This window comes from Equus asinus, chromosome 17 (genome assembly GCF_041296235.1).
Source record: "Equus asinus isolate D_3611 breed Donkey chromosome 17, EquAss-T2T_v2, whole genome shotgun sequence".
Lineage (NCBI taxonomy): Eukaryota > Metazoa > Chordata > Mammalia > Perissodactyla > Equidae > Equus > Equus asinus.
The window spans coordinates 44643560-44668517 of NC_091806.1; the positions used below are offsets into that span (position 1 = coordinate 44643560).

At 50.9% G+C, this 24958-nt stretch overlaps 1 protein-coding gene across 17 annotated transcripts in view; it reads right to left on the reverse strand.

The window, feature by feature from the left end:
* Positions 1-24958, reverse strand: part of PC (pyruvate carboxylase) — a 90465-nt gene that overhangs the window by 29027 nt on the left and 36480 nt on the right. The window contains exons 1-2 of one of the 17 annotated variants that reach the window (XM_070488239.1): positions 15676-15816; positions 13421-13610 (exon numbers count right to left, since the gene is read on the reverse strand). The exons of 8 other annotated variants lie outside the window; for them this stretch is intronic. In XM_070488239.1, coding sequence (XP_070344340.1) covers positions 13421-13480 — 60 coding nt within the window. In that variant the 5' untranslated portion in view covers positions 13481-13610; positions 15676-15816. Of the gene's footprint in view, positions 1-128; positions 411-924; positions 1034-3838; positions 4104-13420; positions 13611-15675; positions 15853-19925; positions 19948-24958 lie in introns of those variants that run through there. 8 more of the 17 variants (XM_044762492.2, XM_044762489.2, XM_014844734.3 and 5 more) reach the window with 8 other exon arrangements.

The following is a 24958-nucleotide window of genomic DNA, read 5'->3' on the forward strand; positions in this document are numbered from 1 at the left end:
GCCAAGCACAACCCACACTCTGTACCCACTCACTCAGGGCAGGGCCACAGCACCAGGACAGGAGAGCCCAGAATGTGCGCCACTTGCCCAGTGGCCCTCGCTGGACGAGGAGAGCAGATCGCACTTACAGGAAGACCGACACCCAACAAAGGCAGATGGGGAGTCGCCGGGTACAGTGGGCTGCGCCCTCCCCGGAGCACTCACCCCGCACAAGCCAGGCGCCCAGAGCTGCTTCTGCCCAGGGAGGCCACGGGCTGCAGGCTGCCCCGCCTGAGCTCACTGGCCCCAGGATACAAAGTTCTCAGGCTCCAGACTGTTGGAAGCCGGGGCGGCAGCCAAAGCTGGAATCAGGGGACAGGGCACTGGCTACGGCTTCCCGCCTCCTCCAGCTCTGGGCCCAGAGGGGGCCTGGAGCGAAGGGGAGGCCGGGAGGTTGAGTCATGCAGGCAGCAGGTGATTCACAGCCCAAAGCCTGCTCCCAACCCCAGGGACCCGGGAAAGACTGGGAGGGAGGTGGTCTGACGCAGGACACCAGCCAGGAGAGGGACAGCAGACTTTCTGCTGCCACTTGAGTTAAAGGTACAGAAACATCAGCCAGCAAGCACAATGCAGCCGGAGGCTAGTCAGGAGGGGATCTCGTGTATGAGAGAGGGCACAGGTCACACTGCCCCTCAGAACCTAGACACAGCCCTGCAGCTCAGTTCATGGCTTAGTCACATGCGAACCCCCCCAACCCCCAAGCCAGGCTTGGGACCTGAGGACGCAAAGAAGAGTAAAAATACTACCTCATTCTCAGAACATCTCTACCCTTCTCAGAACTTAACCCAGCGCAGCCTTTTTCCTGATGAACTCCCACTCCCCTCCGAGACCTGAAACTCAGGAGGTTTGGCTGCCTGGTGCTTCCCAAAACCCTTCCAGAATCACCTTTGCTGGGAGAAAACCTGCAGGACATCTGTGGGCCACCTCGTGGAGCCCCCCGAAGCAAGGCCTTCGTGGGTCACGTGTGTAATGAGTTCACTCTGGGTGTGCTGGTCTGGAATGGGCCAAAGGGAAGAGGTGACTGAGCAGATCCCCACCACTCCCTGAACCTCACCCCCAACCCCCCAGCTGGAGGAGGGGCCCCTGAGCAGGGCTTGGAGGAGGCGCAGGCCAGAGGCCATGCAGTGGGGGGCACCTGCCGTGACCACAGGTAGAAGCAGAGCACCGAGGCGTGAGCGGGGGTTGCTGGGAAGGCCTCAGGACACCAAACTCCCTTCCTGAAACCCTCCTGGAGGGGCTGTCTCTGGCATTAGAACAGGACCCCTGTCCCGAGATCAAGCCCCGGCATCCCGGAGCACCCGAGTGCCAGCCTCTCCTCACAGTGGCACTTTCCCCAAAAGCCTCAGGAGTGCCGCCTCCCGTCAGGCACCATTCCAGCTGGATCCTTGTCCCCCTCACACCAGCGCAGAGGACAGGCGATGGCGCTGGTCACAGGTGAGCAGTGTGGGGCTGGCACCAGGCTCCCACCACGGGGTTTTGGTTTGGTGGGTGGTAACCAAGAAGTCCTCAAGGTCACTGACAGTTTGGCTGAGAATCTTAAGAACTCCGAGGGCCTTGTTAAAGCAAACCCAGCATCCTGGAAAGCCCTTGTGTTCCGTGGCATCGGCTGCCTGTCCGGCCAGAGCTGCAGCTCTGAATTCAGCAAGGGAGGCTGCTCTCCCAGACAGGGCACACTTGCTGGCTGGATCTCCCTGGGAGGAGAGGTCCCTCGGATGTTGCCAGAGCGCAGCAAGCCTCTGGTCATCTGCCTCGGGGACGCCTCATTGCCTTGCTCGGTGCTGGTGGCGGCCATGAGCAAAAATCACCTTTTCTGACCTCAGAGATGGGGGAAATGGCGAGTAAGAGAAAAGCAAGCCCTGTCACTCGAAGATTCCCTACCCTCGTTTCCTCTCCAGAGAGCTGCCAGTCCCCGAGAGGCCTGTTTGCTATTTTCTGCAAATGCCAGCTGACAGATCCCTTTCCTTGGCCCCGGGTTGTGCATTAGAGACAGGAAATAAGACGGCTTTGACTCTCACTTGGGACGTGTAAACAACGCCTTGCCTGCAAGACTGAGGCCCAGGGAAGCAGGCAGTGTCTGCAACACCTGCTTTCTCCCCCGCTGCCTCTCAGCGTGACTCCACAGACAGTTTCTGCTTCTCTTCGAGCTTCAGTTTCCTCCTCCCACACTGGATCAATACGCTCTGCGCTCTCCTTTCACGGGGAGTGAGAGGGATGGAATCAGGGGACTGAGGCGGGGGAAGGTCTTGACAGCATCTGCTCGGCCCTGATGATCTGCCCACGTTGCTTCCACAACATCCAACACTCACTCCCCCAGCTCCACCTGAGGGCCAGGCAGGTGCCGGCAGGTGGGGGCACAGCGGTGACCGGCACACCTGGCAGAGCCTCTGCTCTTGACCAGGCACTGGGCTCCACGTGGGGCGCTCCATCAGTACTGACTGAGGTAACCCCACATCTCCCATCCCTCTCTTGGACAGGTAAGGAAGCAGCCATAGTGGGATAAGGAACTCCCACGGTCACTCAGCAGGGCCACGTCTGAGCCCAATCTGTATGCCTCTCTCCAGAGCAGGGGCTCGGACCCACTAAGACATGCGGAGTCATCACCCAACTAAAGGAAGAAGTTGTGGTTTTCACCAGAACCACAGTGTGACAGGTACTTCGAAACCAAAAACCCAAAACCCCACCCTGATAAAAAGTGTGACACTGGCCTGAACTCCAGCAGGGCCACCAGCAGTGCCCGCACTTCCCACCAGAGAGCAGGCTAACAGTGCCAGCAATCATGTGTCCGCGGTAAGTGAGGGCAGTTGCAATTTGTCCAATAAATCATCAAAATGTCGCTAGAAATCCCACTATTTCAGACCTAAAACGACCTCTCGCAGGCTGCCTCTTGAAACAAGAAACAGCACAAAATTCGGCTGTTAGGCCATCACCATCCAAGTTTGGGTCCAGACAATATGGCCACTTGCTCAGGGTGGACATGCGCTCAGCCAGAGCAGCCTTCATGGGGCCAGGGAAGGGCAGCCACCTGAACGGCTGCTGCAGCCACGCATCAGGCCTTGGCAATCCTTCAAGGATTTATGTGGCTTTTACCCTAAATATTCCTGTTCTTAATATAGCGTCTCCTGCAGCCTCCGAGGGCAGCTGTGGGCAGGAGGCACAGAGGAAGGGGAAGCCAAGGCCCACTTCGGGGGTGGCTGGCTCGCGTGTCCGTTTTGAAAGCCCACAGTCTGGACTGTCTACGCTGAGTCCCCACACCCCTCAGCACATCCATCTCAGAGATGTGTTGGGGCACATCCAGCCAGAGGGGATGAGAAGAAGGGAGAGTGGGTCAGAAACAGGCCCCCAGGAACCTCCAAATAACTCACAAGGCTCCTATATATCCACTTCCTACTACCCTCCCCAGCCCATGACCAGCCTCTCCACCAGGCTGTCCCTGGCCCCCAGCTGGCCTCAGCAGCTGCCAGCAAAAGCAGGTCAGAATCAGAAAGAAAGAGTTCTTGGCAGAGGCCTCCACGCTGTGGCAGAAGCGAGCCTGGGATGGCTGGGGCCGCTCTGGGGGAGCTTCCCCTCCAGGCAGCTCTGCGCTGTCCTGAACGTGTCCGATGGGGCCCCAGGGCTGGCAGCCAACAGGGACAGATGAAAGGAAAAGACTCCGCCTGACTTCCAGGCCTGCAACAGCCATTATCAAAGCCCCCAAGAGAGGACAGGCTAAGGCTGAGATTTCTGGGTAGGGGGAGCTGAAGGGAGGACACGAGACACAGTGAAGGTGACAGATGAAGAAGAAAGGAAAGCGAGAGAATACCAAAGACAGAGAGACTCAGCACACAGGCCTGCAGCAGCACAGCACAGCCGAGCAGCTCCTACCGGAGCGAGACCGCGGCAGGACCGCTGTGGTTCAGAGCCGCGCCGCGTGGCTCCACATCGCCCCTGGCAACCCTCGATTTAAGGCAGCAGGCGGAGGGGAGAGCGTGGAACAGCGACAACTGAGACAACTGGCACTGCGTGGGCCATGGAGATTTGTGGACTGGGGGACGGAGGAGGCTCAGAAAAAGGAGGCGAGCGGCAGGGCAGTGCAGGGATGAGGAGGGCCGGGGTGGCGCCTCCGTGGCTGCCTGGTCACAGCCTCTCTGGAGGGCGGGGAGACTTTCAGGGTGAACACTGCCCCCTGGTGCAAAAGGGGCGCTACTGCCAACCTGTGCCTGCCGGCCCTGGTACGTGAGGGCCCGGGCAAGGCTCACAGGGGGAATGCCACCCGCTCTAACTTCTACACATCCTTTAGGGCTCACTTAGGAAGGCCTTCCTGGACACTCCACCTCTCCACCCAGCTCGGATACCCTCCCTGGGGCAGCCATTTGCCTTCAGCACAGCTCTGTCATTGTCCTTGCCACACCCCACTGTCCTGCTTAGGGGGGCTTTCTGTGAGGTTGTGGCTGTGTCCTCAGGAAGGAGCCTTAATGTTATAATGATACACTGACCCATCTCACCAGACGCTGTGAGGAGCTTGGGGATGGGACCCTCGGGTTTGGTCCCCCGCCGTCTCCCTGGCACGCTGCACAGTGCCTGGTGCTGAAATCAAATGTCTGGGGAATGAATGAATGAATACTCCAGGTCACACAATGAGTTTGCACAGAGGTGTGATTCCAGAAATACCATGGAGCGCTTAGACAAAGATTAATAAAGCATGGCCCCTCCTAGGAGCAGTACACACAAGCCAGTGGGACATACAAGTGTCCTTACACACAGATTAGAACCCAAAGTGCTGATAAGGAAGGTGAAAAGCGCAAGGTCAGCAAAAAGTACCTCCCAGCCTGAGACTGGGAACCAGGAAAGCATTTCAGGGTTAAGTGAGGTGACAGGCACTAGAGCCTCAATTCTAAACGTGGCCGGTCAGTGCCTTACAGGGAGATGGACACCAGAACACAGCAGGCATTTGCAGGTGGTCCAGGAAGCTCCCTGACCCCTTCACAGCCTGCCCACCCCAGCTGGAGTCACACAGGACCTCCTCCCCACTCGCTCACTCAGCTCACCTCAGTTCTAAGCGGATGCTGGCTGGCTTAGGGAGGGACTCCCAGATGCCTCGGGGATTTCTGGACCTGGAAAGCTCAGGACAAGCAGGTCCACCCAGTGTATGGGCTGAACTGTGCTCCTCAAAGAGATATGTGGAAGTCCCAACCCCCAGGACCTCAGAATGTGACCTTAGTTGGAAACAGGGTCTTTGCTGAGGTAATCAATGAAAATGAAGTCACTAGGCTAGGCCCTAATCCAATACGCTTGGTGTCCTTATAAAAAGGGAAAATCTGGACACAGAGACAGACGTCACAGAGAGAAGACGATGTGAAGACACAGGGAGAAGTCGGCCGTGTGCCTGGAGAGACGTATCTACAAGTCAAGGAATGTCGAGGATTGCGGGAAAGCACCAGGAGCTGGAAGAGACGAAGAAGGATCCTCCCCTGGAGCTGTCAGAGGGAGCACAGCCCTGCCAACACCTGGATTTGGGACTTCCAGCCTCCAGAACTGAGACAATATATGTCTGGTGTTGTAAGCCACCCTGTTTTCGGTACTTTGTCATGGCGGCCCTAGGAAACTAACAGACCCAGGTTCCCCACAAATGACCAGAACCTAGAGAGACCCAAAAACCAGGGACCGGGGAGCACAGGGTGGTAAGAATGTCCCCTTTTCCCACGTGCTCATCCTGATGCAGGCCACAGCGGGGGGCCTTCAGAGCATGGAGCTATTTAGGACTGGGGTCAGCAACCCTCCCGGCCAGGGAAGGCCAAGTGGGAGGCAGCAAACACGAGCACATGAACGGTACCGACGCCAGCATGCGGCTGCATGGAGAGCCGGCGGTCAGCAGGAAGACCTCCGGAAGAGACACCAGGAACAAATCTTAAAGGACAAACTGAGGCCAGGAGGCAAGGAGTGAAGGTGCTCAGGAGAAGACCAAGGACAGACACCTAGATCCCAAGCTGGGAGCTCGCGTGCACGGCCAAGGGCATGGATTATACCCTCAGCGTGAGTGTGACCAAAGAAATCGAGCAGGGGAGAAGAGATTTGCAATTCAGAGGGACCACTGTGGCAACAGGTGAGGAGGACTCTTGGCGCCTGTTCTAAGGGGAACGGTGAACAGTGGTGACGCCAAGTTAAGGAACACAGAAGCAAATGTTGGCAGAGACGAGTGGGCTCAGCTTTGACCCTGATGAGCTTGAGTTTAACTGCAAGCTATCCAGCTGGGGAGAGAAAGCTAACAGGCAGCTGGACTGCAAGTCTGACATTGAGGGAGACCTCTGAGCAGGAGAAGATCTGGGAGTCATCTCCAGGGTGAGATGGCCATAAACACCCAGAGACCAGGATGAGCAGAGGGACACCCAGGGACCGGCCAGGGCTGCGGAAGCGTCGTCGTGATGAGGGTTCGGAGGAATGAACAGTGTCTAAGGCAGCAGAGCTCTGATAAGGCATAAACAACAGCCGAGATTCAGCGGCAGGGGCTCAGCGGCCGCTCAGAGCCGGGGAAGGTAAAAGTGCCCGCAGGAGCGAGGGAGAGGTGAGGAAGTCCCTTCTGCAAACTCCCCAAAGTTTGGACAAGGACTTTCAGAACGTTTAGGAAGGAAGAGGAGAAACTCAGGATGAGCCAGAGGGTACTAGGATCAAAGAACTCTTTTTTTTTTTTTAATAAAGCATTTGCAAAATACAGAGACTACAGCTAGTAATATGAGACCCATGAACCGAAAATAAACTGATGTCACTACACTGATATATTTGCTTCACGTTTTATGGTAAGAACCAGTCTGGTGAAATGTAGAGGATCGAATGCAGGGGTTCATTTCTACCCCCTTCTGAAATCCCACTGAGACCCCAGTAAAAGGACCTTTTTTTAAAGAGCACAAACCCATAAGGAGAAAGAATGGCAAAGCCAACGGCAGCAGATGAGATAGGTCAACAGAACTGGGCAAAGGACAGATGTGGACAAGGGGCAACGACTGAGGGGTGGGGAACGCACAGGGGAAACGACGGGCAAGCGAATTCAAGCTGCAGGCTCCTGGCAGGGTCAGAACTTAGTGGGCCAGGTGCCTCGGAAGGTGGGGCTGTAAAGAGAGGCTGGTCACAGGCTCAGGGAGTGAGAGCCCAGCCCTGTCTCCCCAGCACATGTGGCCAGGGACCCTCCCAACCCCAGGAGAACGACAGCAAAGGCAAGGCCTCTGTAGTCACTCGCTGAATCTTCCCAACCACCCCTGCGACAGGTTCACCTGCCCTCCCAGGTCTAGAGCCATGGAAACTGAGTCTCGGGCAGGACAGATGGAGCCACGGGCCCAAGGCACACTGCCAGGAAGTGTCAGAGCCAGTGCACTGGTCATGGGCATCCAAGGCCTGCTCCTGACCACCAGGCGCCAGCGCCTGTCAGAAGACGAGAGGCTGGGTCCCTGGAGAGGCTCCATGAGGCCACGAGGCCCAGCCCAGGGAGAGGCACCAGACAGAGCACAGGGAATCATGGAAGGGCTACAGACAGATGGGGAGACTACAACCCCTCAGCTTCCACTAAGCGGTCCCCAGGCTGAGTACCAGGCCACACTGAGGACTCCTCTCTGGGAAACCCCGGCCCAAGACGGAAGTCCCATGGCTACTGACACCGAGGGGATGCGGAAGGAAAGAGGCTGCAGACCCCCCCTCCCGAGGCTGACGACAATGGTCCACAAGCCCCGGGCTCTCCAATCGGCTGTGGTGTCATCGTGTTTGATAGGAACAGACAGCCCCAAATCACCAGCTATTTGAGGAAGTTGCCAAAAAATTCACCAAAACAAATTGGGAATTAAAAAAAGGGACACTTTGAAGAGGAAAGTCATATAGAGAGCTGATACTTAGAAAAAACTATAATTAATCTCCTCAGAGAAGAGGAGCTATTGCATGGAGAGGCGGCAGCTATTTTAAAAAGGCAACGAGAAAGAGCTCTAGGAAATTAAAAATAGAGGTGCAGACATTTTTAAACATAATAAATAGAAGGATTAGAAGACAGTCGAGGACATCACTGAGAAAGCATAACAAAAAGACTGCCCTATGGCAAACAGGGGAAAAGGCAAGAAAATGCGAGACTGAGTCCAGGCAGCCCGGCACCAGCCCAGGGGAGCCGCAGTGAAAGTGGGGGTGTTATCCACGAAGGTTTCCTCGAGCTGAAGGCCGTGCACCCCAGGTTCTGAGGGCTCTCTGAGATCCCAGCACGAGGCCCAAAGTCCCACCTGGAAAAGGGCTCAGGAGGGATCCCACCAGCTTCCTGTATTAGCATCCCAGAGCTACTGTGACAAATTATCCACGGACTTGGTGTCTTAACGACCGAAACGTATTCTCTTTTAGTTTTGGAGGCCAGAAATTCAGCAGCAGTTTCACAGGGCCCAAATCGAGGTGCTGGCAGGGCCACACTCCCTCCAGAGGCTCTCGAGGAGCATCCCTCCTTGCCTCCCCCAGCTTCCGGCCACTGCCGGAACGCCTCTGCTTGTGGCCACATCACTCCAGGCTCTGCATCTGTCATCACTTGGTCTTCTCCGCAGTGTGTCTCATCTCCTGCCTCTCTCTTCTGAGGACTCTTGTGATGGCATTTAGAGCCCCCTGGATAATCTGAGACCATCCCCCCACGTCAAGATCCTTACCTTCATCGCATCTGCAAAGACCCTTTTTCCCTATAAGGCGACACCTTCTGGTGCCAGGAATGAGGACTTGGATATCTTGGGGGCCATCGCTCAGGCTGCTATACTCCCAAAGAGGTGAACAAGAAGGTCACATAACAGCCTTCAACAGTGACAGGGAGCCGGAAGCTACTTCTGAGGGAAAATGTTCCCCAACCTAGAATTCTCTGCTCAATTAGACCATCAATCGAGTGTGGGACGGGACCGGCCCGGTAGCGCAGCGGTTTAAGTTTGCAGGTTCTGCTTTGGCGGCCCACGGTTCGCCGGTTTGAATCCCAGGTGTGGACCTACATGTTGCTTGGCCAGCCATGCTGTGGCAGGCGTCCCACATATAAAGTGGAGGAAGATGGGCACGGATGTTAGCTCAGGGCCAGTCTTCTTCAGCAAAAAGAGGAGGATTGGCAGCAGATGTCAGCTCAGGGCTAATCTTCCTCAAAATAAATAAATAAATAAAATTGTTTAAAAAATTGAATGTGGGGGCAAAATAGAGACCTTTCAGACATGCCTGGCCAAGGAAAGTTTCTGCCCACGTGCCATTTGCCCAGGAAGCTCCTGGGGGACGGGCACGAACAAAACAGTGAGTAAATAAACCAAGACTGACAAAGGCTTGGGATCCAGCGCTGGGGAGCCAGCCCAGAAGGAAGCAAGGGGAACTCTCAGGGTCATGGCGAAGGAGATGCCAACGCTCCTGCTGTCCAATGGCCTAGAGGGCCACCACTCCAGACAACAGCAGAGGCCAGAGAGCTCCCAGGGGTGGGAGGTTCCCAAGTGTGGGGTTTAGGGGCGATTAAATGAACAAAAAGGCTGGATTACCTGATGTCTCTGAAAGAATGGAGAGGAGATGGCAATTTACAATCTGTCTGGGGATGAGAGAATGAGGCAAACAGTAACTCCAGGAAACTGAGAAGTTATACAAGAAAATGTTACCACGTATACACTGGTGCGTTGTCAAGTGTGAATGTTTACTTGATTTTCATAATCTAAAAACTGAAAACGTACTTTAAAACGGTTACATAACCATGCTGGGAGGAAGGAAGCCGGGAAAGTGGGTACACGTCTGGGGGCTGCAGGTAAAGCAAGCTCCATCTCCCCAAGGAGGAGGTCAACCAAGAGAGCCAGTGCCGTAGGAAACAGGAGGGAAGCAGCCAGGAATCAAAGAGACGGAGTGAGCCCGGGAAGAGGGCTCGGACAAAGGACTGGCCTTGAACTGCATGAAGAACGCCTCCCTCCTCTGAGACCAAAGCGCTTAAATTTTCCGGGACAGTGCCTGTGTACAATACCCCAGCGTCTGGCCACAGGCAGCTAGAAGGATGCGACCCAGGCGTCATCGCACACTGACTCGGCCCAGGGCTGAAATGACCAGTGGCTTTTGCTCTCTGGCTCTCTATGTCGAGACGCCTAGACATCACCCTCTGGGAGGCACAGCCGGAAGAGCAGCAGCCCAAGGAGACAAACGTGCCGACGCCTGGGCTTCCTGTTCACATCTAAACTCCCTGTGAGCCACAGCTGCTCCAGGAAGCAGGAATAATCAGTTCAAGCTGCATCAGAGACGACTGAGATTAAACGTGAAGAAAAATATCTGGCTGGTCAGATCAGCAGAAGATATAGATCAGAAAAAGCAGTGGCATTTCCCTCTGGGGGAATTTTTTAAAAATCTAGACGGTTTTCCAAATGAGTTGGTTTAGGTCAAATGATTCTTCCGGAATAGCAAATTGTCAGACTGATGGTAAGAGATTTCTTAAATTTCTGTTGTGATTATCTATCCTTGGAGAACGGGAAGCAAAGCAGTTTTCAACCTGTATTTTGGCATGTTCCGACAAAATACTGTTTTAATATTCTTTCTTTAGAGGAAAAAAGCAAAAATTAGACAGGTTTGGAGTTCAGATACTAAGTATGTTTTACTTTAAACTATACCATGGATCAGAGATCTGTAGCCCTCAGCACAACCTGGCCAGAGAAAATGAGCAGCAAGACCAACTACTTCAGTCTCCTCCCAGGTTCCCGACTGCTCTTGACAATCCTGGCCAGCCTTTACCGTTATGCTGCTCGACACCCACCCCGCAGACAGCGCCGTGAAGGAAGGCATGGTGGAACCTCGCGCAGCGTGATCGCTTGGTTCCCCGGGTAAACTGATCTCAAAGTGCCAAGTCCATGAACCAAGGAGATGGTAAGGGAATTCAATGGCAAAGAGCTTCAGTTCCTAGAAGGAAGAAAGTAAACAGCAACCCAGACAGGATGTGACCATGACTGCAGCTGCTTTTTCTCCCTATTCTTGACCCAGGAAAAGGTACCTTTGTAGCCCCGTGTCCTGACCTTTCACTCTCTGCTTTGGAATCTGAGCACAAAATCTGGGCCAGAGGCCTCCCAGAGACAGAGTCCTAGGCATCCGCTACTGCTAGTTTTATTCAAATGACCACAGCCCCACGGCAGTGTCCGGACCACTACCGGTGCCGTCTGCATGGACTTGCTTTTGAGGGACAGCCATTGCATTAAGGGCTTCACATTATCTCATTAATCATCAGAAATCTCATAAGGCAGTTATTATGGCCCCAGCTGTGTAAGTAAGGAAACAGAAACTCAGGAGAAAGAGCTTGGCCACAGTCTCAAAGCTGAACAGCACTCAGACCTGGTCTGCCCGTGGTCCTGAGCTGGCTCTCAGACATTGCCGCTTTCCAGGAGCCGCCTGTGGGCAGATTTCAGATCTATCATGCTATCTGGGTTCCAGGTTAACACCCTCTCTCCTCCCTGCTTGCCAAGCTTCCTCAACCATCATGTTTGCCCCAGGCCACTCCTTGGCATCCCACCACTGAGGGAAGGAACTCCCCACCTCCCGCTGGATCAGAGTGACACCTACAGCACGTGGTCAACCCCCCCCCGCCCCCCAACTTTCTCCAGGACTCCCTCCTCACAGGCACGCTGCAATCCCGGTGGGAGACCCACAGAGCACCCAGCGGGTGCAGCAGAAACCTCCCCTGGGTTGTTCTGGAGTTCTGCACGAGCGACCAGAGTCTCAGATTCATGTTGGCCTTTACCCTGCAGTGCACGCCTGGCAGGGGACGGGAGCAGGGTGGCCTGCCAGGAGCTCACAGGCCCCTGCACCTGCTGGGCAGCTTCTGACTTGCCAAGATTCCCTTTCCAGCTCACGATTAGCAGCATTAGCAGCGGGGCTGTTCATTCGAACAGAATAGTTTCTTCTTAACGGTGAGAAGTTAGATTGCTGAAGAGTCCCGGAGGAGCAAGGACTGCCTGCGAGAACCTGAGAGCCTTCAGGAAGCAGGGTTTACCGCTGAGGTAGGGAGTGAATTACGAGAGCGCCAGGTGACAGACTGCCTCTCCCGCCTCCCCAGTCCAGACCCAGAGGGTACCCGCTCCAGGACGCCTTCTCAGTGCCACTTGCCCCATCCGAGGGAAGAGCATGTCATACAATAACTACAAAAAAATAATTAAGAATAGCTGTCAGTGTCTGTTAAGCGCCAGGCCCTAGACGAGGCACCACCCAGGTCATTCCCCCCACACTTGTGAAGCAGGCGTTATTCCATTTGACAGTTTTATTGAGCTGTAACTTGCGGACTATAATTGTCTTTAACAACAATATTCTATGGCTCTCTGCAGTTTATAAGGTACTTTAACAGACACTCTCATTTGCTACAACAGCAACCTTGACTAGGAGGAAAGGCAAGACTGTCTTCATTTTACAGATAAGGAAAATGGGGCTTTCCAGCCCCACCTGCTGCCCCCTCACCCCAGAGCCACTTCCTGAACTCCGTGCCACTCCCCGACACCTCAGTGTTCTTCCACGCAGCCCGTTTTCCTGGAACCGTGAGCGGTCAGCTCACTGGGTCAACGTCCCAGGAGCTGGAGCTTTGGAAGGGTAAAGGGAAAAACAGCCAAGGTCCTAGGGGGGCGGGGATGGTGGGGTGACGGTCAAGTGAGGTCAGGCAGAAGCCTCCCGCCATGAAGGACAGGAAGGGGCTTGACGAAGCAGAGAGGGGAGCCTTACGCCCCCATGAGCCACTGCAGACCCCACGCAACTGTCATTCCACGGAAAGGGCAAGGCCCTAGAGTCCGAAAACTCAGTTTCAAATTCTGGCTTTGCCAGCATCCAGTCATACGACTTTGCGGATTATTCTGTCCCTCTGGACCTGTAGGATACTGTGACATATAGGAAATGTATAACAGGATTTTTGTCCCTGGTTCCTGGCACAGAGCTCCTAAAACCCTTGTAATTTCCTGACTAGTAGGAGAGACAGAAACAACTTTTCTTATTCATAATGCGCCCCTTTCAACCACAGCTGAGTTTGTACTGACGCGGCGACTCCTGGCGGGCCGTAAATAGTGAGAATGGAGGCTGGCTGCCAGAGGACCATGTGACAAAGGGTTGGAACTCTCAGGTCCCCCTCTGGGGCGGGCAGAGCTGGAGATTGAGTCATCACCAATGGCCAGTGCTTCAACTAATCATGCCTACACAGTGGGACCTCCATAAAAACTCTCAACAACGGGGTTCAGAGAGCTTCCAGGTTGGTGAGCGCATCCATGTGCCGGGAGGGTGGTGCACCCCAACGCCATGGGGACAGAAGCTCCTACACTCAGGACCCTTCTAGACCTCACCCTATGTACCTCTTCACCTGGCTGTTTATCTGTATCCTTTGTAACAAACTGTAATAGTGGGTAAAGCACTCTTCTGAGTTCTCTGAGCAATTCTAGCAACTTACCGAACCTGAGGAGGGGATTGTGGGAATCTCCGATTTACAGCTGGTTGGGCAGGTGGACATGCAGTTGACATGTGGAGGAGGGGCAGTCTTGTGGACTGAGCCCTTCGCCTGTGGGGGCGGGGCTAACTCTGGGTAGTTGGGGTCAGACCTGAAGTGAACTGGAGGACACCCAGTTGGTATCTGCAGAGAACTAGAGAATTGGTTGGTGTGAGAAAAAACCCTACATATTTGGTGTCAGAAATGTTATGAGTAAAAAACACTTCAGAACGTCTTAGTCCATCTGTAAAATATGCTTATCCCCCCAGCACAGAGGGCTGATGATGAAGCGACCTGTTGAAAGTGACGCTTCAGACTGTCCCTCAGTTTCATAAACTGTAAAAGGCAATATATACTCAAAGGACCATGATTAGCCTTCATACAGCCAGAGCCATTAAGTGTTTACTGAGCACCTGCTGCCCATAACACACCCTCGAGGGACGGAGGATAACATAAAACATGGCCTCTGCCTTCAAGAACATAGCTGGTGAGAAGTCAAGACTAGCACACTGGAAATATAAGAAATATTAAACACATACGCTGTGCAAAGGAACTGCTTTGAGAGAAAAGGAAGATGGGGAAGCGTAAGGCAGCTGAGGAGAGCTCGGTGTCACGGAGGAGGGATTGACCTGAGTTCAGAGCAAGGATCCGCTCGACAGGCCCTGGCGGGTTGCCACGCCTGACACACGAGTGTCAGCACCTGCTCAGCAAGTGGACAGGTGGTGAGAAGGAACGGAGGGGCCGGCCACCCTCTCCCTGCAAGTGTGCTCTCACCTAACTGGCTTAGGGTGAGGGTCGGGCAGCACCAAGGAGATGTTGATCAGGTGAGAAGTCTGGTATGGAACCAAGAGAAGATGAAGTTGGAGAGGTTCAGAGAAATGATAAGGAAAGAAAAAGCATTTGTTCACGCATTTATCAGCACTGATTAAGCCTCTGCAACACGCCAGGTACCTTCAGGCACTAGAGATACAGCCAAACAAGAGAGAAGAGGTCCCTCCCTCACGAAACTAACATCTCATTCTAGTCAGAAGCAGACCAAGTGCACAAACAAGGTCATTCCAGATCCTTCCGATGAATAAGTACTGTCTCCTTGCCTCAGACTTTCTCCTGGTGACGGGTCTCCCTTAGAGTCACCTGACAGAGAATCAAGTCATAGGACCACATCCCTCCATCCCTGGTCCAGAACACCAGAGAGAAAAGGCATGTCCCTTATCAATTCCTGACCTCAGGAAGTTTGGGACAAAGCAGAGGGAAACGTATGTCCCTCTGTCCACATCGGCCCAGAACCTCGCACTCACCTGTTCCTCGAAACACACACACACACATACACACGCACAGAGCCAGTTTCTCCCTTATCCTTGAATTCTTATCCCATGACTTGGAAGAGAGTCTAGCCTGTTTGCAGTTGAAGATAAGAACCAGAAGCCATTTGGGGCCCTTATCAATGTCTCCTCCCCCTGAAATGAGGGAAAGGTTTTCTTCTAAACAAATGGGAGTTCTCTCCCTTTAGATCTGAGCAGTGAGTCCTGCTCCAATGCCAGAAATCTGTCTCCCAAAAGGCAGGTAGTTACACACTTTGCTTTCACTGCTGCCTAGGATATAATCACAAACTCACATCTTGAGGAGAGCTGATCTGGGCCCTTCAGTTCCCCAGATTCCTAAGGAAAAGTCAGGCCTTCCTGTTCTGCAGCTCCAGAGCGTTTCATCAAGGCCCGAGTTGGCCAAGGAGCCGAAGCACAGCCCACGTGGACCCCTGGGCCCCTGGCCTGGTGCCGCACTCAGAGCAGACCCTTCCCCCGACCACTGGCAGCTTCACCATTTCCTCAAGGGACCCTAGTAAGGAAACCATGTGACCTTTCCCGCAACTGTCACCAGTACACAAAGGCATTCTGGCCCAGAGCTCTGGGACCCCTCGCCAATCTTCCCATCCCCAAGGTCTCGGGCAGAATGCATTTTCATTTTCAAGGAGGGTTTATCTACCTCAGGCTCCTCAGTTTTGCCCATCCCTGACCAGAACCGTCCCCAAGGACCAGGAGCAATGATCCTGCCTAGCCCTCCCCTGGATTCCTGCTCTCTAAGGACCTTCCCAAGAATCCCTCTGTCCTCTCCTTTCCCAAGTACTAGAAGGCTGCCAAATTCTACAGAGAAAACAAACAGTGGCCACAGTGGCCCCACCCAGGACAGTGTGCCTCGAGGCCTCTGAAAGGTGGTCCTCTTACCGTGGCAGCTGGTCTGCTGAGCCCCAGGGAGGCCACGCTGTTCCTGATGCTGCAAGACCCAAATCTGAGCCCTCTGCCCGCTGCCTGTTTATAATGGATGTTCTAGGTTAAGCTTCTGTCAGTCACTTCCCAGAAGTGCCCCCTGTCCTACAGCTCAGAGGAAAGAGAGGCTGCTTGTGGGCCAATCTCCAGCCCAGGGGTAGACCTTGAACAGACTGTTCGAGAGAAGGAAAAAAAAAAACAAAACCAGGTCAGGGGTGAGCTGGGAAGGGGCGGTCAAAAGCCACTGCCTCCAGGTTCTGGCGGAAGGATTAAAGGGCTGTGGTAGTTGGGTTTTACAAAGGAAAGAGGGCCAGGGCCAGGGATGGGAGAGGCAGCCAGGAGAGAGAGATTCTGGCCTCAGAAAAGGAGCAGAAGATCTGATGAGAGAAGAAAAAAATGAGGAGTCTGATGTCTTCCTTCTCCTGCTGAGACCTCACCATGCCTCAGATGTCCCCCTGGAAACTGGTGTCCTCACGGCCCTTTCTCCCCATGGAGCGAGGAGACTGGATTCCTCACTAGGGCACATTACCTAGGGGCTCTTGTGAGCCGTTGGCCCAGTATGACTTCATTAGCAAGGTTTTTAAATGCTTGAGCATACTATCAAACCCGGCCAGGTCAAGTCATTTAATGTACTGTTATCCCAAAGACCACTCCAGCCAAGAAGAGGAACAGAGTGCCCACCCACTGGGCACCACCCCACTATCGCCAAAACAGAAAACAAGCCAGGCTGAGCTCTGAGGAGAGTTCTTGGAGAAGGTGCAGTGAAGAACTCAGTGTTCTCTCTTTGCTTAGCTTGCTAAACGTCAGGGTTAATTAGTCAGAGAGGGCCTGCCCTGGCCCAGAGCACTCCCCGCCTGACAGGGCAGGCAGCATCCAGAGAAGTCAGTGAGCTGAGCCTGCTAATGAAACGCGGGCACGCCTGATGTGGGCCAAGTCCTAAGTCAGATGGAGGTCTGAATGCACAGGGTCTCCACGACACCCGCAAGTTAAATGAAAATCCAGTGTGCGAGGGAACTTGCTGATTCCTCTAGGATCCAGGACCCGGACCGGCACAGGGACATACTTCTGTTTCCACCTCTTCTCCATCTTTCTCCAGAGCTGACAACAAGCAGCGCACCAAGGAAGGGTGCTAACCACTAATACACCCTGACAAAGGCAGGCAGCCGGAGATCCGGGAAGGTGAGGCCAGCATGACAGCCCAACTAGAGGCTCCGCCCAGGAATAGTAAGAGCGCACAGTCAGTGGAAGGCTGAGGTGAAAAACCAGCAGAAACTCTCTGCTGTGGGGCTACACGTTCCACACCGTAGCAAGCCTCGTCTTCCCCCAGCATCGGGACCGGCACTCGGTGCTTTCTCTGACTGGAGGCAGAGAGGAGCTGCTGACTCCCACATCTGCTTTGAGATGGGCCATCTGACTGGTGAGTTGCTGGGAAGGTGAGCTGGAGGGAAGAGGCAGCATCAGGCCGGCACACAAGCCTCGGCCTCATCCAGGAGTGAGGCCAGGAGCAAGAATGGTCTGAGGGACCAAAAAGAGTCCATTACTATATAGAAAAATCCCTAAAAATGCAAGCCCCTCTACAGTGACAGAAAGCAGAATGGTGGCGGCCTGGGCCTGGGGTTGGGGTTGAGGGAAGGATGGATTACGAAGATGCACCAGGCAACTCTTGGGGATGATGGCTATGTTCTTATCTTGATGGTGGTGATGGTTTTATGGGTGTATATGGATGTCGAAACTCATCAAACTGTAGGCTACAATATGTGCAGTTTATTGTATGTCAATTATACCCCAATAAAGCTAAAAAAAAATAATGGTCTGAGGGACACTTCTACAGGATGAGATCTTAGTCCGTTTTTTCAAGCGCTTTCACACACCTTATCTCAATCTCCCTATACCACTGGGAAGAAGACAGGGCAGAGACATTTATCCCCACTGATGGAGGGGAGGTGAAACCCTCACGACATGAGCACAGAGAACAGATTACCCCAGTGCAGGTCTCAGAAGGACTGGACAGTCCAACCCTACTTGGCAAAAGGTACACGCTCCAGGTGGGCACCCCTGGGCAGGAAGTGGCCACAATCAGCAAGGACCAGAACCTCTTGACCAGATGCTTTGGAGAAGCTATCGACAGTCAGGTCACAGAGGTGGGTGATGCTCAGGGCTCACGGAGGGTATATATCCAAAGAACATGAAAACATGAATGTGTAAAGATACATGCACCCCTATGTTCACTGCAGCATTATTCACAATAGCCAAGATTTAGAAGCAATCTAAGTGCCCATCAAGGGACGAATGGATAAAGAAGATGTGGTATATATACACGATGGAATACTACTCAGCCAGAAAAAAGATGAAATCTTGCCATTTGCAACAACATGGATGGACCTTGAAGGAATTACGTTAAGCAAAATAAGTCAGAGGGAAAAAGTTAAATACCATATGATCTCACTCATAAATAGAAGATAAAAACAACAACAACAAACAAACACAGATACAGAGATTAGATTAGTGGTTACCAGAGGGGAAGGGGGGAGGAAGGAGGGCGAAAGTGATTGAGTGGGCACATGTACGGTGATAGACGGCAATTAGTCTTTGGGTGGTGAACACGATGTAATCTACACAGAAACCTAAATATAATGATGTACACCTGAAATTTATATAATGTTATAAACCAATGTTACCTCAATAAAAAATAATAATAAATAAAAAAATAAAACAGAAACATTCCCCCACAGCCAAAATAATAATACTGTATTGTATGCTGAAAGTTGCTAAGAGAGTGGATCTTGAAAGTTTTCATCACAAGAAAAAAAATTTGTAACTATGTGTGATGATGGATGTTAACTAGACTAATTGTGGTGATCATTTCACAAAATACACAAATATCAAATCATTATGTTGTACACCCGAAACTAATACAATGTTATATGACAATTATATCTCAATAAAAACAAAAAAGAAAAAAAGAAGTTAAATGAAGTGTGGTGGGCATTATTACATAGAAATAAGCAGCTAGCATGAGGGCCTAAGAAGCAATCGTCAGCCCTAAGCTGGTGGTGGGAGAAGGGGGAATTGGGTACCAGGAGGAGCATCACAGAGACTGAAAGATGAGGAAGAGACAGGTGGACTGGCAGGCAAGGAGGAAGGGGAAGCATTCTAGGAAGAGGGAGCGTGGTGACGGGGACGTCCCCTGGCTTTGAGTGTTCACAAGCTGCATAGCTTGGTGTGGCTGGGAGGAGATGCCAGAACAAGGCTGGGGAGAAAGGAAAGCTCCCCACCCCTCAGTGCATCACAGGGAAACATAATCATCTGTGCCACTGTTTTCAATCTAAACAGAACATCCAGCATCCAAAAAGGCCGCAACTAACCTTCGCCACAGCTGTAAAATACCGCCAAGGCCACCAATTACTACTGCTCTATAGTTTTCTTTATCTTAGGAAAACAGAAGTGGGGGAGGGAGTAAGTCTCACTCAGTTAAACTGATGGCAAAGTTATTCACGGCTGTTCTGGTTCACAGGTCGCTCGGATGTGGAAAGAACACTGTTGACCCTGGGTGTGACACACAGGCCAGACTTCCCATCAGCAACTCCAAGCGGGAACTACATTGGTCTGTGCTCAGCTCTTGGGGTGGGGACAGGGCCAACAAGAGGCAGATCTTGCATTCGTTGCATGCCTCCTGTCTTGCACCACCAGGGCAGCTGGACCCCTCTAATGGCCTTGGTCTCTCATTCTCCATTACCCCAAATCCAGCCACAGAGGCAGTGAGGGCTTATGACTTTTACGGAGCAAACCAGGCAGGTCAAATGTCTTTCATTTATTCAAAAAGCTTGTAAGGAATGTCCGCTGAGTAACAGAAGCGATGCTAGGTGCTATAGAGAAGGGAAGATAGAAGGTGATGGCCCCTACAGTTTAAGAGTTTTCACTCTGTTGACGGTGGAGGCTAGACCCACATGCAAAAAATTAGCTTCCACCACCAGAGGTAAGGTCCACAGGATAGAGCCTCAGGGTATGGGATCACAAGGGCTGTTTCCAGGCCTCTACTGTCTCTTCGCCACCCCCAGAAAGATGCAACAAGCCAACCACTTTGAGACACCAGCTCCAGGCCAACGAGCAAATGCTTCTGGGTTGATCCAACCCAATTCTAGTGTTGATGAGACTCACATTTTCGGAGAAAGCCCCCACTCCCTTCCTCCTCCCCACAACTCACACACCTTCCAGCACCACAACTTCCCTCTTTCCTCATCACAGCTTGAGCTCTGGGAACTGTGTTGAACTGCAGCCCCAACACGTAATTCGCTCTTTGACTTGGGTGTTTACATGACCCTCTGAACCTTGGTTTCGTGATCTGTAAAATACAAAATGATCTGAGTCATCCTGCAGGGTTGCTCTGAGAACTTAATGAGGTCATGTATTTTTCTTTTTTAAGTTTTTTTTTTTTTAAGATTTTTTTTATTTGTCTCCTTTTTCTCCCCTAAGCCCCCCAGTACATAGTTGTATATTCTTCATTGTGGGTCCTTCTAGTTGAGGCATGATGCTGCCTCAGCGTGGTTTGATGAGCAGTGCCATGTCCGCGCCCAGGATTCGAACCAACGAAACACTGGGTCGCCTGCAGCGGAGCACACGAACTTAACCACTCGGCCACGGGGCCAGCCCCGAGGTCAGGTATTTTTGAAATACCTGCAAGAGTCTGGCACATTAGAGATGCCCAGAAAAACGACCCCAGTGGTCAGCCCTTGTGATATCAGCCTTAATCCTTATTTCTTCCCATCATGCCCTGGGGCTCAATATAAGAGAGGCAGAGACACAGACACAAATCCAGGGGACCAAAGATAAGGTCCCCTGCAGGATGACTGGAAGGAGCAGCAGGCTGTCAATCAGAAAAATCTTGGTCCTACCTCTGCTACCATTAACCAGGGCTGTGCCAAGAGGCAAGTCACCTCCCATTCTGGGATCATCAGGCCACGGATAGCAATGACCATGCCTTCTTCAAAAGTGCAGTGTGGACAAAAAATAAACCATACTACCAAAGTGCCAGGCCCTGTGGAGACTCAGTCTAGTGCAGAAGCAGAGAGTGGAGAAGCGCGGTTAATCCACATAAAGGTAAATCAATGTGCAGTGAGACAAACATCAAAAAGAATAAAGCACTGAGGAACAAACTGAACAAAAGCAGTGCAAGACTAGTACACTGAAAACGGCAGAATGGCATTGAAAGAATTTAAAGACCTAAACAAAAACACCATATTTATGGATCAGAGACTTACTATTGTTAAGATGGCAATACTCACCAAATTTATCTAGAGACTCAATGCAGTCCCTATCAAAAATCGCAGCTTACTTTATTTGCAGAAACTGACCAGATGATCCTAAAATTCACCTGGGACTGCCAAGGAACCAGAACAGCCAAAAGAATCTTGAAAAAAAACATAGTTGGAAGACTCACACTTGCCAATTTCAAAACATACTACAAAGCTACAGTAATCAAGATGGTATGGTGCTAGGATATGGATAGACATACAGATCAATGGAATAGAATTGAAAGCTCAGAAAACCCTCACATTTACAGTCAATTGATCTTCAACAGGATGCCAAGACAATTCAACAAATGGTGCTAGAACACCTGTATATCCACATGCAAAAGGATGAAGCTGGACCCTACCTCCCATCATTTACAGACATTCACACAAAATGGATCAAAGGCTTAAATGTAAGGGCTAAAGCTATAAAACTCTTAGGAAATATAAATCTTCGTGGCATTGAATTAGGCAATGGTTTCTTAGCTAGGACAGCAAAAGCACAAGCAACTAAAGAAAATATCGATAGGCTGGCTGCATCAGAATAAAAAACTTCTGCGCTTCCAAGAACACCAGCAAGAAAGCGAAGGGATGACCCAGAGAACGGGAGAAAATTTTTACAAATCATACAATCTGAGGAAAGGTCTAATATGTAGAATATAAAGAACTCTTACAATTCAACCATAAAAACACAAACAACCAAATTAAAAATGGGCGAAAGATCTGAATAACCATTTCTCCAAGAAGACATACAAATGGCCAATGGCACATTAAAAGATGCTCAACATCTTTAGTCATTAGGGAAATGCAAATCAAAACCACAAGATACTACTTCCTACCCACTAGAATGGCTATAATCCAAAAGACAAACAAGCATTGACGGAGACATGGAGAAAGTGAAACCCTCATACACTGCTGGCGGGAATATACAAGGGGGCAGCCACTTTGGAAAACTACTTGGAGTTCCTCAAATGATTAAACACAGTTACCATATCATCCAGCTCCTAGATCTACACACAAGAGAAATGAAAACATATGTCCACACAAAAACATGTTTATAATTGATCACAGCAGCATTGTTCATAATAACCAAAAAGTGGAAACAACCCAAATATCCAATTGATGAATGGATAAACAAAATGTGGCATAGCCATACAATGGTTTATTATTCAGCAATAAAAAATGAAGTACTATTATTTTCTACAAAGCGGAGGAAACTTGAAAGTATCTAATTGAAAAAAGCTGGACACAAAAGGCCACATATTATATGATTCCATTTATATGAAATGTCTGGAATAGGCAAACCCACCGAGACAGAAAGTAGACTGGGTTGCCAGGAGGTGGTGGGGAGCGGTAATAGAGAGTGACTGGTAGTGGGCACAGGGTTTCCTTCCGGGGTGAGGTGAATGCTCTGGAATTCCATAGTGGTGACAGTTGCACAACACTGTGAATATACAAAAGCCACTGAATTATACACTTTAAAAGGGTAAATTTTACAGTACAGTCACGCGTCACTTAACAATGGGGATACGTTCTGAGAAGTGCGTCATTAGGCACTTTCGCTGTTGGGCGAACATCATAGAGTGTGCTTACACAAACCCAGACGATATAGTCTACTACACGTCTAGGCTACATGGTACTAATCTTATGGGATCACCATCACAGACATGGTCCATCATTGATAGAAATGTCGTTATGCGGGGCATGACTATATGTGAATTATATCTCAATAAAGCTGTCATAAAAATGAATTTAAGTAATGCACGGGGGTTGGCCCCGTGGCCGAGTGGTTAAGTTCGCCTGCTCTGCTTCGGCGGCCCAGGGTTTCGCCGGTTCGGATCCTGGGCGCGGACATGGCACCGCTCGTCAGGCCACGCTGAGGCAGCGTCCCACATAGCACAACTAGAAGGACTCACAACTAAAAAAAAAGGAAAAAAAAAAAATACAACTATGTACTGGGGGGATTTGGGGAGAAAAAGCAGGAAAAACAAAAAAAAAGATTGGCAACAGTTATTAGCTCAGATGCCAATCTTAAAAAAAAAAAAGGAATGCATGTTAAAGCTTCTTGAAAAGTGAAAATCTGTGTACAAATAAGTGTTTTGTGTTTGCTTTGTAAACATCAATCACAAGTCTATATGCTCCTTGACCTCAGAGACTCTTCTAGAAGGAGGAGGAAAGCTTCCTGTAGGCAAAGCAAATTCAGTGCTGTGTTCTTCCAAGATGTGGCACCCTCATTTATATTTATTAATTCATTTAAAAGTCACAATAATAAACATATTACAACTTAACATAAATACGTTTAGTAAAACAACCATACTTAACAAAAACTTAGTGAGAAGAGCGGTCTTGTTTTACATTTCTGCAAATCTCTTTAACGTCCAGCTTAATAGAAGACACTGGACCCTCATTTCTGCACCTCTCTGTTCAATTTGTTGTAATAGGCAATGTTTTTGAAGAAAATCTGGACTCCCCCAGACATGTAGTTGCAAAAAGGAAGAATATTTTAAATAGCCTTTTCAGACAATGGTGGGTACTCCTGTTTGATACTACACCAAAACTTAACAAACGGTGGTTAATTACAATACGAATTACGAAACCCTATGAACTTTAACGTGCTCTGTTTTTAAAATCCACTGGCCTTTCTTGAATCTCAAAGGGGCCTTTCACCCAACATGATTTTGTAACCTCATGCACTGGTCATTTGGAAAATATTGCTTCACTGAGTTATGCTGATCTTCAAGATGCTGACACATTCGATAATAAAAACGCCAAGATGTCACGTGTGTAATACCACCACCAATCTCACCAGAACACGCTTTAAGAATTGAGAAGCTGTTGAGCCCATGATGACGAATACAAGTTTTCCAAAATTCTAATTTTTGCTTGAAAGCTCTAATTTTACCATTGGCAACAAATACTTTTAGTTCTTTTCTTTGAAGCAACAGGCTCACTACATTCATTTTTGAGAAAAAGTCTGTCAGATATCCAAGTCTGAATAAGCACAGCTGTCAGCTGTTCCTTCAAGTAAAAACAGCATCCCCTGAAAAAATGGCTAGTCCACCTCACAACTCACACAACCCCAGGAGCGCCTCTCCTCGGGCCAACCAACGCAGTCCTGGTGCAATGTTTGCTCCCCATCTCGTCACACGGAATGTTAAAGACGTGTCCACAAGCACAGAGAATGCAGAAAAGAATCATTTTTACTGCTTCCTCGAGGCCAGTCCTCGGTGAAGCTGGCCCTTCTGAACCACCAGTGCGTGGGGTGAAGGGCTCCGTGCCCACCAGGCGGTCTGCTGCCACAGCCCTGACTCCTGCAAAGGCGCCCACAGTTTTGCCCACCACTGCTTTGCACAAAATGCACAATTGCATGGGTGCAAACGTCTACACAGCGGAAAAGGCACGTAACCTTTTGGTATTATTATGGAAATCGTTCTGACTCTGGGACCCCCTTGAAATGGTCTGGAAGACCTGCAAGGGCCCAGGGACCCCACTTGCAGAACCGCTGGTCTACGAGGCCACTCCCTGTGGACTGAGAGAAGGGAAAACAAACTTTAAAACAAAACAAACAGCCCTCTTCACTTTGTGACATAAGAAGAGGCACCAGAGGCGAGTGAAGGCCAGGAGGTGACTCCCGTACCATCAGGGCGCTGGGCTGACCTCAGTGCACTATTTTGACAGCCTTAAAGGGCCTTGGAGTTTCAGCTGAACAGATTGCTTCCTGTGATCTCAAAACCTAACAAACGAGCTCTCTGCCTGTTTTCGCTCCGCCCCCACACCACCTTTCCATTCTCTGACCTCAACACAAAGGAGGCACATTCAGTTCTTGGGATTGTCCTCCTGCTCCACACGAGAGGGGGTGACGTGGTGAACATGTGTGGCTGGGAAAGGAGAGCAACAAGACGAGAAAGAATGGAAGAAGCTAGCCAGTACCACCATCTGGCCTTGGCCCAGTG